General features: G+C 51.7%; 1 protein-coding gene across 3 annotated transcripts in view; it reads right to left on the reverse strand.

The window, feature by feature from the left end:
- Positions 1-10642, reverse strand: part of TOX2 (TOX high mobility group box family member 2) — a 134091-nt gene extending 123449 nt beyond the window's left edge. Inside the window, exon 1 of one of the 3 annotated variants that reach the window (XM_068700381.1) lies at positions 10016-10642. Coding sequence is in view for 1 of the 3 variants with exons in the window: in XM_068700377.1 (XP_068556478.1) it covers positions 4082-4183 (102 nt within the window). In the remaining 2 variants the exon portion in view is untranslated. Of the gene's footprint in view, positions 1-3939; positions 4007-4081; positions 4279-10015 lie in introns of those variants that run through there. The other 2 variants (XM_068700377.1, XM_068700383.1) reach the window with 2 other exon arrangements.
- Positions 10643-13842: the final 3200 nt, after the last annotated feature.

Below are 13842 nucleotides of genomic sequence, written 5' to 3' on the forward strand. Positions count from 1 at the left end.
CAGCTAGCACACTAGATACTGTCGCAGCAGCTCTGCTAGGAGCAGGATGAGCCCCTACATTACTAGACTGCATTTTTTTTCCCTTTTTTTTTTTTCCCCCCCCATGGTTTATTTCTTGTGAACCACAAATGCAAAAGGTCTCCCTAGATTTGAAGTGGGAAAGATCTCCAACTTTTCACAAAGCAACTGGATGGAGGTGAAGACATCCCACCGGGGCCTGACGCGTCCGTGGTGCACAACCACACCGCCTTGCCCTGCTAACACCACCGCAGCACCCAGGCACCAGCCTGGCCCCAGCAAAGCTTCACCTCCCCAGGCAGGGAGCAGGAGGCTGATCTGCAGCTGGTACCAACGTCCCAGGAAAAATGGAGATGCAAAAAGGGGCTTTAGACCCAGATTTAAAAGGGGAACCTGGAGTAGAGGTAGGTGCACCAGATAGCTGATAGCCACGGCTGGTGTGGCTCTGATGAGGGCTCCTTTGGGAGATGGCATCACTTTGAGCTGAACCTCCCCAGCCCTTTGCAGCCGCTGCAGAGGCACAACCTGACACTGAAACGGTCCCAACAAAAGAGTGGGGCCTGGTTCCAGCCCACGGGAGGGGGCTGGCATCCTGGTGTGGAAAACGCTCACTGCTATGTGCTCTAGGGAAGCTTTCACTCTGTTATCGCCTCCATACACCAGGCTGAGCCTGGCACCCAGTACAATCCTAAAACACCAGACGAGGAGCATCAGTCCTCCCTGCAGCGGCACTGGGCTCTGGGAAGTTTGGGGTTTGCTCCTCTTCACACACACCACGGCCTCCAGCAGGGCAGGATGCTCCAAGTGGGTCACCCACGATTGAGACTTGGTAGCAGAAGGGCTCCCCAGCTTTCCAACATGCCCAGAGCATAAAAACTCCTTGTCAAACGTGGGTGAGGAGGCTCCTTTCCACCCTACTTTCTATCCAGGGTGTGCAGCCTTTCACCCCCTGGGGTCGGACTCCAGCACACGCTGCAGGTAGGCACTGGCGTTTTGGCTGCCCCTATGAGGGGAACTAAGGGTGGTGAGAGGAAGGCTGAAAATGCAACCCCTGGGGAGGCCTTGGCTGGATGCACACTCCCCATTTCATTATCCCTTGAAACATCCCTCGTCCATTAAAAATGGAAATTCTGGCACTTTACAGGCACCTCCGTAGCCGCAAAGAGAAATCGTGGCTTGCTGCAGCGCGCGGATGAGATCGGAAATCTCACGGTAACAATTTCACATTCAACAAGCACACAAAACAATCCTGTTAACGTCTCGGGATGCTCTGGGCTACAGCGCAGCTCCCTGCGAGCTCCCTGCCTCTGGGCAAAGCGCCTGCCGGCTCCGAGCAAGTTATTTACAGGCAGTGACACTGCGCACAGCCTCCCGGCATTCCCTAAACAAACGAATAAACACAGCAGCCCATCGGGAGCAAAAAGCTGAACCCGAGCAAGACAAGTGCTTTAAATCAGAGGGCTTTGAAGCCCCTCCATAAACCCCGCCTCGCTCCCGCAGCATCGCCCCAGCTCAGCAGGGATCCTGCCGGCACGCTCCGGGGCCGACAGCACTGCGCGGCGATGCTGCTCTGCTCTCGGGATGGAGCGGAGCCCACGATTTCATACAGCCCTCTATGAGAACTCCTCAGTTTTCCACTTCACTCTCTCCTTCTCCGTGGAATTTTACAAGTGGAGATGTTTCGAGGCAGACAACGTCTTATTTAGCCTGGCTCCAGGCTGAGACGCCAGCACGGAGCAGGAGCGCAGGGGTAGGGACTGGCAGGAGTTTTTGGAGCTTCGCTGAAGGTCCCGCACGGCTCCAAGGATGTGCGTGTGCTCAGACAGCACTTGCTGCAGTGGGCACAAGGTGAGAGCGTGCTGGTGGGCGTATGCAGCCTGCAGCAGCCCTACAAGCTCTCTGGAGCAAAGGCTGCAGGCACAGCAGGCGGTACGGGTGGCACCACCGCCCCTCGGCACTGGGACTGCCAGACCTGCGCTCGGTCGAGAGCACAAAGTCAACCCGCTTCGTCTCTGGCTCCGTTCCAGCAGCCTCATCCCACAGACAAACGTGCACCGCTGCGCATAAGCAAATGACATTTGATAACTCAGAAAAAGAGAAAGAAAGAAAGAAAAAAAAAAAAAAGAGCACCCTGAATATCGGAAAAGGGTAAGTCGCTTCCTTTCTTCCTCCCGCTGTCTTAAGATCCTCTGTAGCAGTGACAACAGCAGCATCTGGTGGCAGTGGTCAGTACCTTGGGTGCTCCTCTCCAATGTCCCATCCACCCGCGCCCGCACCAGCGCTGACCCGTCTCCCGGTGTGCCGGCTGCGCTGGCTGGAGCCCCAGGGATGAGGCTTCCTCCAGCCTCCCCGTGCACGGCCCCACGATGCCTCTCCTGCCACACGCACGAGCAAGCACCCGTGGATCGATCGGCACTAATCCGGGTCTAATCTCAGGGATTCAGGCCATGGATGAGCCCACGCTCCCCAAGGCTCGGGCAGGAGATGTTGGGGGGACACCAGGACGGGGCAGCCCCGTGCCACAGGCCTGCTCCAGTGCTGCCTGTCCGAGCTCAGGGAAGAACACCAGAACGTAAACTAAACTGTATTCACATCTCAAAACTTCTTGGTAAAATCGAGTTCCTAAAGCCTGCAGGATTTGGGGGTGGCTGCAGCTCTCAGAGGCACAAGCTCGTGTATTTGATCCCGGATCTCCAGCGTTCGCACACTGTATCGGCTGACGTCTCAGCGGCACGGATAACCTGCTCCCAGGGGGCCCGGCTCTCGTTAGTGTTGTGAGAGCATATTTAGCATTTTAAGAGCAACGGCAGTGATAATAAAACAGTTTGAAACTAGCAGTACGCGGATACAGAAGAAATCAATTTAAGTTGTTTCCTTTCAGGATAATCAAGCATCTCCAAATAAATGAGAACTATTAGGTTTACTCCAACTTAATAAATAGAGACAAATAACCCCAGTGACAGAGCACGGTTAAATACACATCCCGACGCATGAAGATGAATTCGCTGCAGTGGGGAAGCCACCCAGCTTTCCTTCTGCTTCTTCACAAAGAGTCCGATCCCGAAGTAGCACAACAGCGAGATGAGCCGAGGGCACCCTCGGCTGCGGTCCCGCCGCAGGAGCCTTTCTCCCTTTATTAACTTTTTTTCGGGGCGATTCCCAGGATTTGGCCCGCCAGGACGCAGGCACTGGGGGTCAGGCAGGGACCCTCCCTCCGATCGGCTCTGCGCCCCCCCGGCTTTGTTGCTCTTCTCCTCGGCACCCGGCCGCCGGTCCTGGCGGAGAACTCCGCATCCCCCCCGCCCAGCACCCTGGCCCCTTCCCTTCGCCTTCCCCCTGCTGCAGGATATTTCCTAGGGCTCCTCCAGCGCTCTCCAACGTCCCCCCAACCCTCACCCCCCACCCCCGCGGATCCCTCTCGAGGCTGCGGGAAAACGGCACCGGCGGTGCGGGGCGCGCAGGGAGCGCAGGGCCGGGGGGGGGCAGCTCCGGACCCCCCCAGCTCAGCCCCGCAGCCAGCGGCGGCCCCGCTCCCGCAGAGCCCGCTCCGAAAACCCCGCAAAGTGCCCGACACCACCAAGCAGCCCGTGAAGCGCTCCGAGAGAAACCCTCCCGCAGGGAAAACACGACCCCAAACCCGATCGCTCCCAAACCAACGAAAGCAACCGCTCCCTCTCATACCCCCCCGTACCCCCCCGTACCCCCTCATCCCCCGGCCGCCCCGCAGAGCCCCGCAGAGCCCCGCACGGCCCCGAGCGCTCCCCTCCCGGCGGTGCCGCTCGCAGCAGGCAGCGGCTCCGGGCGCCTCCTCCGCGGCGGCCCCGGGGCGAAGCGAAGCGGGCGGCAGCCGCCGCTCTCCTCGCCGCTTCCCGGCCACTTTTAAAATTCCCTCCCGCCGCCGCCAGCACTTTTTCCACCCACCCGGCGAGAAGTTGCGGGACCTCGGCGGGACGCTCCGGAGCAGCCCCACGATCCCCGCGCGTGTGCGTGTCCCTGTGCGTGTGCGTGTGTCCCCCCCCCCCACACACACACCCCCCAGCCTCATTCACCCCGACCCCTTTACCTTGTTGCAGTGATAATAATCCAGCGGCCCCAAGCAGGGGGGGTCAGCGCCGGGCAGGGAACCCACGGCGGTGGGGGCGGAGGGGTAAAACCTAACGTCCATGCCGGGGCTGCGGGCGGCGGCAGGCGGGGGCTCCAGCGGGCATGGACCCGGCTGCGGCGGCGGCGGTGCCTCTGGCGCGGGGGGCGGGGAGAGGGCGGGAGGCGGCGGCGGCGGCGGCGGGGGGGGGCGGGCGGCGGCCCCCGGCCCGCCCCGCTCCGCACCGCCCCGCTCCGGGGCCGCTATTGTTCGCGGCGGGGCCGGGCGGCGGCTGCCCCCCCCCCACTCCTCCTCCTCCTCCTCTCCTCCCGGCCGGCGCTGGGACGGGTGGAAAAAAAAATAAATGCAAAGGGTTGGAGCTGGGGTTGTTCCCCTCTCGCCCCCTCACCACGTCCCCGCCGGGGTGGGGGATTGGGGAGGAGGGGGTGATGTAAAGGTGCGACCCCCCCCCCCCACGCTGTGCCCGGAGCTCTGGGAGCGCGCCCCGCTTGGAGCATCGCAGCCCTGCTGCCGGGCCGGGAGCGGGATGGTGCCCGCAGCCTCCCCCTGCCCCGCAGCACTCGGGTGTCCCCTCCCCAAATCCCCCTGGCAGAAGGACGCCTCCCGGCCCGGCTCGGCACGACCCCAAAGCGGAGAGCTCGCACCCGAAAGCTCCGCGCCCCCCACGCGCTCCCTCCTGCCCAATAACCCCGCTCAGCCCCGGCTCCCCGGGGCCTGGAGACCGACGGCCACCGGTCTCCCTTCTCCCCCCGCACCTCTCGGCCTCCCCCCAGTCTCCCCCCGACTGTCCCCGGCCGTGGCTCGCAGCGCAGACCGGCCCCGGGACCCCAAACATCCCCCAGCAGCTCCCTTAGGAAACCAGCCCAGGACAACCCCACATCATCGCCCGAGCTGCTGCGGGATGGGATGCTGCTCCCAGAGACACCGAGATGCCGTAAGCCCTCCGTGAGCTCGCAGACGGCTAGGACAGAGGTGAAAGAGCCACTTTTCTGGCAAATTATTGGTGGAAAAGGCCTCCTTTTTTTTTTTTTTTAAACATCATGACTACGAAGGCACGGTTGCAACTTGCACCCTGCAGGACTGGGCAGCCCTGCTCTGTCTGTAGCAGGAAAACTGTGCTACATAAACACAGGACTCTTCCACAAGGCTCCTTCACTGCAGCAGTATCTCCAGCTCCTGCCAAATTCAGGAGTGGGGATGCAGGTTGGCATTTCGAGGGAATGCCAGCTCCAGGAATCCAGTGATTATGTAAAAATCACGGCTCTCATTTAAATTAAAAACAAGATTTTAGCCGTCCTGATGGTGGAAAAAAAAGATTTGAGGATAAAAATCGATTTGGGCAGAACAACTACTTTACTTTTATTATTATTCTTCCAAACAATATGATTTTCCTGAAGAAGCATTGGTCCTTCTGTGTGGCAGGTCGGTTTGTGGGAGTTCTCCACGAGGCAAACTGCTCCCAGGTCTCCTCCTGGTCAAAGGCGACGCACGATGTTCTGTGTAACCGCTTTGCTGATCTGCATTCAGCTGATCCGTGCTTTTCCCAGTTTGCACACATCCAGAAAGGGCTGCCTTTCCTCTGTGTTTCAGCAAACACTGCTCAGTCATGTCAAATTCTGGGCTTCGTTATTTTTGTACAACCCTCCCAAGTACGGTGACTAGTATATTATGAAGTATAAATAATTAAAACTAAATGAGAGTTGTCAAAATAATGGAACAAAGTGTATTTTATGATGCATTATTCTGGCTTGTTTATCCACAAAATTCAGTAATTAGTAAGCAGCCTCTGAGTCATTAGTATGAATTAGCAAGGTTTTACTGTATTATTATCTTTATTAATTATCATAATTATTATATTTCATATAGTGTAGAGACATTGCTAGCAGCTTTACAGTTAAGGCTGAATTGGCTTTTTCACTTAAAGCAGGATTAAATTCTGTTGTTTCCCATGAAAATAAATGCATTTTGTCACCAAACTTGCGGCATCTCTCGGCAGATACAACCCGGTTTCTTTTCAGTCCCATTCAAACCATTTTAGCAGCTCGCCTTTTCCAAACGTGCCACCAGTTCCTTAATGTCTCCTCAGATCCTCAAAACACGAGATTCACAACAATCAGCCCTGTCAAAGTTTGCACATTCATCTGCCTTTGGCAGACCTCAAACAGAGACTGATCTGAAAACTCAGGCGTCACAAAGTGTTACTGCTATTAATATCCATAAATGCCTTTTTTTTTTCCCTTTATACCAAGGGAAGCTGGCAGAGGAGACGCTCTCCATCAAACACTCTCGCAGCTCACCTCAGGGACGTCTCCAGCGTTTCTGCTCCCCAGGCTGTCAGGACAGGACAACGCGGTAGAGCTGAGTGCCGGCTGGCTCCCCAGCGTGCCCCCAGCCCAGGGTCCGGAGGGCGAGGTGCCATCAGGTGTCTGCAGCCTCTGCAGTGCCCTGCCTGGCACCAGAAGCTCCTGCTGCACCATGGGCACCTCCCTGGGCTCACTATGCCTTCAGGAAGCCTCCCTCCAACTTGGAGGTGCTGCTGAGTGCCTTCCTCAGCCTGTTTTTCTCCCATGTTTCAATATTTTTTGTCCATCTGAACAGTTTGGTGTCTGCTCAGTGGAGCTCATGTGCAGATAGGGACCCACCAGGAGATGCAGATTTGTCTGAACTTCTGCTCTCCTCTGTCACTTCAGCTTCCCTGTCTACCTAGGACCAGCATCACACAGCCTCTCCCCGCAGAGGTAGACAGACTAACAGTGCAGAGCTGCTTCCTGGAGGGCAGACGACAAACCATGCATCCTTCCTGAAGAGCATGGGCTTGTCAGACAGCCCCAAAAGAACGGCAAATTGCAGCTACAAGAGCTGCCCCATCAAAGAGCCACCTTACGTACGGCTTCCTCACTGATGGCTGTGGCCAGAAAATAGCAAAAAGGCAAGCAATAGAACATCCTTGGATGAGGATGGCTCTGACCAGGCAGGGTGTGAGGATGTGGTCCTGCAGTATCACCCATGTTGGGGTTGCAGCAGAGCTCAGGAGGGAGCGAGGAGCCTCTTTGGGATTTCTGTTGTCCACATGGGGGTAGTTGAATGAATTTAGGTACCTCCTCAGCTTTGCCTGTGGGAGGGAATTTCCCATACAGGGGTTTGAATGTAGGTATCTGAATACTCTGCTTACTGCTATCTGTCCTATCTCTGAGTCTTTCCCAGTGGGTCGGAAAGAACTCAGTCTTTCCTTTTCCATCAGCCCTCAGTCAGTGTTAGCAGAAAGCAAAATGAGCAACCCTGGAAATTCAGCTCTGTGGCAGCCAGTGGAGCAGGGAGATGTTGGGCCTCATGAGAACAAGGTTGTTGTCCCCCCGTGATACCCAGGCAGGACAGGTCCCACATGCAGCACTGGAGGCTCAGCTCTCTTCACACCAAGTGCTACCACCCAAGCATCTGGAAAATGGGAAGTATTGCAGGGGTCAGCCCCAGCCCACGTGCCTGGCATTAGCAGCTACAAAACCTGCAGGCATGGTTCAGGTCAGGCCTCAAGGTGTTCCTCCTGGGCTGGCTCAGCTCTGGAGAAGCTGGATGGCATCCCCCATAGGGAGTGCTGGGTGCCAGATGGGGCAGGGGTGGTGGGGCAGTCCCACTGGAGCCCCAAACAGGGAAGCAGGAAAAACAAATCAACCAAACAAAAACAACAGAGCAATGACCTTGTGCTTGGGCCAAGCATCAAAAGACAAAAGGGACAGACTGGGATGGCTGGAGGGACAGCAGACCTAGCCATGATGCTCACAGCAGAGCTGAGCCTGACAGCAATTAAAAGACGTGTTCTTTTCGTTCTTCTCATGACTGACTCCTCACCAAACCCAGCAGGTTTTTAGCTACTTTGGCCGGGTCATTGAAAGAGTAGCTGCAAACATGACAACTCACATTTCATGCCTAACGTTAGCACTGGAACAGAGAGAGCACAGGGTGATTATCTCAGCAATCCCATTTAAGCCACACTGACTCCTCACAAAGAAGAGAAAACTCTACAGCGAGTATTTCTAAATATTAGGCTAAACCTGAACAATCATAATTTCAAAGGCACCTTTTAGAAGCAGGAAAGTGACTGAATTTATCAGCTTCATTATTTGTTTCAGAGTAGTCCTCCAGCACCCACTGCTCTTTATAAGAGTATATTTTAATTCTTGACATACCATCTAAAATGCCTGCTGAAATTATTTTTTTAAAGAATTTTGCACCATGCAATTTATTATTTTAAAATACTGGTATCAATTTTCCACCGTATTATGCAGCTATATGTTGACATTTTAGTCTCATCCCCAGTTTATATCTGAGAACTATTTAATTCAGAGCTACGCTCCTCATTTCTGCTGGGAAGTATATGGATCTCTAAATATTCAGTAGTTTCATTGGTCATAAAAATGCTGAACAAATGGATAAAACCAATTGCCAATAAACACAATGCAAATGTGTACATTAAAATGCAATGAAATTGGATTAATTAAATCCACATTGCATCTGGATTCACATGTAATACAGAACAAAATTAAATGCGACTCGAGAGCTCCCTATTACTTTAAAACGGGTCTGATTGAAAGCGTGTTCATTTACCTGCGTGGGCTCTGGGTCAGGAACTGTGCCAGTAAATAATAACATCCACAATCTAGATAAGCTAGATTTGACCCACAAATCAAGGTTATGAATTTGGCATTTCATGTCATTTAAAATCTAATGTAAAATTGCATCTCTGCTAACAAAACAGATGGTATTAGGCCTTCTTTTTGGCATTGGGTTTTGGTACCTGTCCAAAAAATCTTCTTGACATCCTTTAAATGCAGCTATTTAACCACCTGTCACTTTGCTTTAGATGCCCATTGAATTTCTGACAGGAAAAACATTATTTTGTCTACACATTATTTCATGACACAAGAAACGTAGCACATATACAGCAAAGTTTACACATTGTGTGAAAATCTATTAAAATTAAAAAAAAAAAAAAAAAAGAGGAGAGTTGTTACATGCTACTACGGCAATTACTCCATAATTAATGTCATTGATAGGAGAAAACATTCCAGAAGCCCAAATATGACAAAACAAAACAAGCTCAAACCCAGCAGAGAAGCAGTAAGGGTGCTCACACATCAGCTTACATTGTTCTGCCCAGGTGAAAATACTTCTATTCTGTCACATACCAGCTTGGCTGACGCTTATGAATGAATCATTTTCCACCAAAAAGCTCCATTTGCACGTACATGCTGAAGACAAAAGGTCCCAACAGTGTAAAACACCCCAGCGAGTTCCTTCTCGTGGCCCACGCGGTGCAGGTTGCTGCGTACAGCCAGGCCTCGTGGGTCGGCCTCATGAAAGCCTTGGGGGTTTTACCCACATGGAGCTGCAGCTGGGTGGGACCTCGTCTTTATTTTTTGGCACGGAAACGTAACAGAGCTGGAGGTAGGCACGTTTCACGTGGGCCAAGCGTGCAGACATGGCTGTGCCGGGTGCTTAGCTGCTCAACTGGACGAAGAGATTTGAGGCACGAGCGCTCTCATGAGCCCTCCTCTCCCTCAGGTTTCGCAGTGAATCAGCCCCCTGCGGGGCCAGCTCAGGTCTGTGTCAATGTCTCTGTCTCACAGCACCACAGCGAGCTGGTCTCAGTTTGGGAGCTGCCTGATGGAGGATGTTTCACGTTTTGTCAGCAGCCTCGTCCCCTCACACACCGGAGGTGTTGCTTCTGCCGGCCAGAAGCTTCAGCACTTGAGGCGAGACCCCTAGCCTCACCTCCTTCACTCCATGCCAAAAGGCACCCCTGATTTTTCCAAACATCGAGTGGCCAATGGGCCCCTGCCTCCTCCAAGGCACGGGACAGCATTTTAGAAAATAATTTTAGAAAATAAATTGACTCACCGACACAGAGTTGCTTGCAAAGTCCTGGCCTCAGGCTCTGCAGTCGCATCTGTCCCGAGCCTGCCCGGGGCGCTGGGGGCTCTTTGGCTGCCTGGGGCCCCGTGTCCTTGACTTGCAGCGTGTCCTCCTCCCGAGCTCTGCTGTGTGGGAGGAGGAGGCAGTCTGAACAGTAAGTGTTTGCTCAGAGCTGACCTGGCCGGTAATGCTTGTGTAAATTTTGAGCAGGGAGATAGCAAAAGAGATCCTTGACACAGCTGTATCTCCTGATGTGGCTGCATCTCCTCCACGTGATGAGAGGAGCTCCGGCCCTGCCTCGGGGGGCTTTGGGCCAGCTCTGCCCAGCTCCCACCTCGGCACGCTGGCACGGTGAGCACTGGCATGCCATGCTGAGGTTTATAATTCCTTCAGAAAAATGTAAGCTTTCCTCAGGCAAACTGTAAGCAAAGAAGTGAACCGTGTCCAGGAGTGTAAATACAGGCAGTGTCTTGCACAGACAGACTTCCCAAATTTTACCCCAAAGGAGAAGAGAAGCCTGCAAGAAGCTTGCTCTGCTGCCACCTGGGGAAGATGTCCAAGGACAACCCAGGAGGCTGGGGAGGTGATGCCCGACTCCACCAGATACATTACCCTGCATGCGACAAAAACCAATTTGTCAGGGTCATATGCCACTTGTATAATTGAGGAAATTAATCCCAGGTGCCTCCCCAGCCACTGGCAGGAGTGCTACACCAGAGATTAATTTGGCTTCATATCTTTAATTTTACTGTGCAGCAGCTGAGAAGAAGCATTGCTTTTGATTTCAAGGATGTCACATACTGTGACCAACTTTAACAGTTTCTTCAGCATTCTTCCTCCCAAAGTAAAGCAGTCATTTCTTATAACTGCATTTTGAATGAATGTCTCAGGCTCACGCTCTGAAAGTGATGCAATTGAATCATCTTGCTGGTTCATTTTGAGGGGTGAAGCCCACACTCCCCTCCTCTGCCCAGAAAATTAATCTTTCTGAGAGCATCTCGCTGACTCTTCAATGCAACAGAGTGATTTTTGTTTTATAAATGGTCTCCTGAGCTTGGAATAGTTGGCTTCTTTCTCTAAACTTACTCAATATTTTGGCAGTGTGAGGGAGCTCCTGTATTCACCCTCAGCCCAGGGAGATTATCATCTAATCTTTAGATATTAAGTCTTTAAAATGTTTTTTCCTCGTATTCTCTCACATGAACACACACTGCAGCCATATCTGAGAAACCCAAATATCACTGCCTTAAGAATCGGGGCTAGAAATACATCACAGATTTCACTTGCTATCTTATACTTTCCTAATGGCAGAAAGTTACATTTTAAAAGACAAATATTAGCAATGGTTGGTGCATGTTATTAGCTGAGCCAGACAAATAATGGGTTTTCATTTCAATGGCAGAACTGAAGACTATAGCAATGCCAGGGAGGGTGTGGGGAATTATCATGGGTTAACCCCAAATCATCATCTGTCTGAAACAAAACTTTCAGCTCGGTTTCAGGTTACTTGCTGCCCTTTATATCTTAAGATAATTACATCAGTCAGGAAACAGAGACCCTCTTTCAAAGTGAAACCCGAAAATGCCTCATTTTGAAAGTGTTGAAATGAGATATTTTGAGTATTTTCAACCCGTTCCTCCCACCTCTCTTTCTCCTGCAGAAACTAGTTGCAAAATTAATACTGAAAGGGTTGTGAGGCATTGGAATGGGCTGCCCAGGGAAGCGGTTGAGTCACCAGCCCTGGCGGTCTTTAAAAGATGTTGAGATGTAGAGCTCAGTGATATGGTTTAGTGGAGGACTGGTTAGTGCTAGGTCAGAGGACTAGGTGATCTTGGAGGTCTTTTCCAACCTCGATGACTCTGTGATTCTGTGATACTAATCACAAGTTGCTTAACCGTCTGGGCTTTATGACAAATTATATTTTCAGCAAAAAGCTGCTTCAACAAAAACAAAACAAGCTCAGTGTGGGCTCTGCAGGCTGAGCCACTCAGTACGTGTGCTAGATCAACCAAAACCAACTTTCAGACCGGCGATCCCCACACTCTGCAGCTCACTTTCTGACCACTTCAACTTGCCAAAATAATTTGCTGAGACACAGAATGAGAGAGGACTTATGGATGATGAAAATCAGGCTTTTGGATGGAAGTCAGGTTTAGGTTTAAAAGAAGTTAGGTTTAATGGCTCCCACTCAGCAAGCATGCACGTGCTGGTTGACACATACACATGCAAAATTGGTCCACACTGAAGGTCTGAAACACCCACGAGCTCCTGTTCCCACAGCTGCTGGAGGACATCGTGTGTGACCGCAGCAGGAGGAAGGAGGACTGACCCCATCCTCACATGCCAGGAGGAGTTGCTGGGGGGGGCACATTGCACTGACACAACCTTTTTCCACCATCACACCAGGCTGTGGGCAATTTATCACAGCAAGAAGTTGCCTGGGATCCCAGGATCTGCAGAAAGTAAGTTTTTTCCACATCAGATCACTTTAATAAAACAGCAGATAAACAGTACTTCACTATGGTCATGAGCTGGAGGACAATGTCCTTTTTTTCACCCCCCTGTTATTCTTGGTTTGTTTGTTTTTGTTTGTTTGTTTGTTTTGTGGGCTTTTCTTGTTGTTGTTGCTTCAAGCAGATAAAATAGTTTCAGCAAATTAAATGCAAATAAAAACAAATCCAGACACTGCTTCCTGTGGATGCGTAGCTGCCTTCGCCCACAGGCTCTGGGCTGGATGAGCCCCCCAGCTGTCACTTCGTGTCCTGGGCCATGGTGGCAGACCAAGCACCACAATGCGGAGCAGAGCCCCCATCTCCCGGAAATTTGTGCTTTCCCCTGAAAGGGGAGTCTCGAGATTTCAGACAAACCTGTGCCAGCTGACTGTGCAACTAAAGAAAACACTGATGTAATTCAATGAACAATGAGGAACCCAAACTTAGCACAATGATCATTCTGGCTTTGTTTTCGATTTCGGCAGCTCTGCACAGCATTGATTACATTCACAGGGGCCGTGCTTGCAGAAACCAGGGGCTGCAAGGGAGCACATTCTTCCCTTGTATAAGAATATCCCTACTCCATGGGAATGAGCAGACTTTTGCAGGATGAAACCCACTCGCACAGCACAATTACATCAAGTTTGAGCATGTGCAGCAGCTCTGCTTATTCTTTTGGCCACTTTATGCAGAAATTTAACCCCAAACGATATTAAAAAACACAGGACTTGGACACAGCACTGTTACAAGCGAGGCCTGTGGGAGCTGGCAGGCATGGAGAAGCCTGCTCCATCCACTGAAATTCCAGGAGTGAAATCCTGGCCTGGGCTTCCCCCAGTCTGGTTTCTAACTCGAATTTCAGGATTTCTGCAAGCAGTACCCTTCAGCATAAAGGTTCTGGCATTTGTAGGTATTCGTGGTGTGAACTGCTCTGTTGCAATGCTGCATGCCACTAAATCCATGTTAAAATCCAGCAAACAAAACCCAAAGTCAGTCTTCTCCAAGTTTTTTAATTTAGTTCATATATAAGTGTTTTGTTGTTGTTGGTGGTGGTGTTTTTTTTTTTTTTTGTTTGTTTGTTTTTTTTTTTTTTGTTGGTTTTTTGTTGTTGTTGTTTTTTTTTTTTTTTTTCTGTTTTTGTTTTTGTTCTTTCAGCTGAATGCAAGTTTCTGAGATGGTGGTGTGGAACAACCAGCCCAGGAACTGAACTGAGTGGCAAGAAATAAAATGACTGCAAACGAGAGAGTAACAACACCAACCTTACTTGCACAACCATGGCTCTAGCATCACATTTACTGTTCAGGAAAGATCCCAGAGCCA

The sequence above is a fragment of the Anas acuta genome, chromosome 16 (assembly GCF_963932015.1).
Source record: "Anas acuta chromosome 16, bAnaAcu1.1, whole genome shotgun sequence".
Classification (NCBI taxonomy): Eukaryota; Metazoa; Chordata; class Aves; order Anseriformes; family Anatidae; genus Anas; species Anas acuta.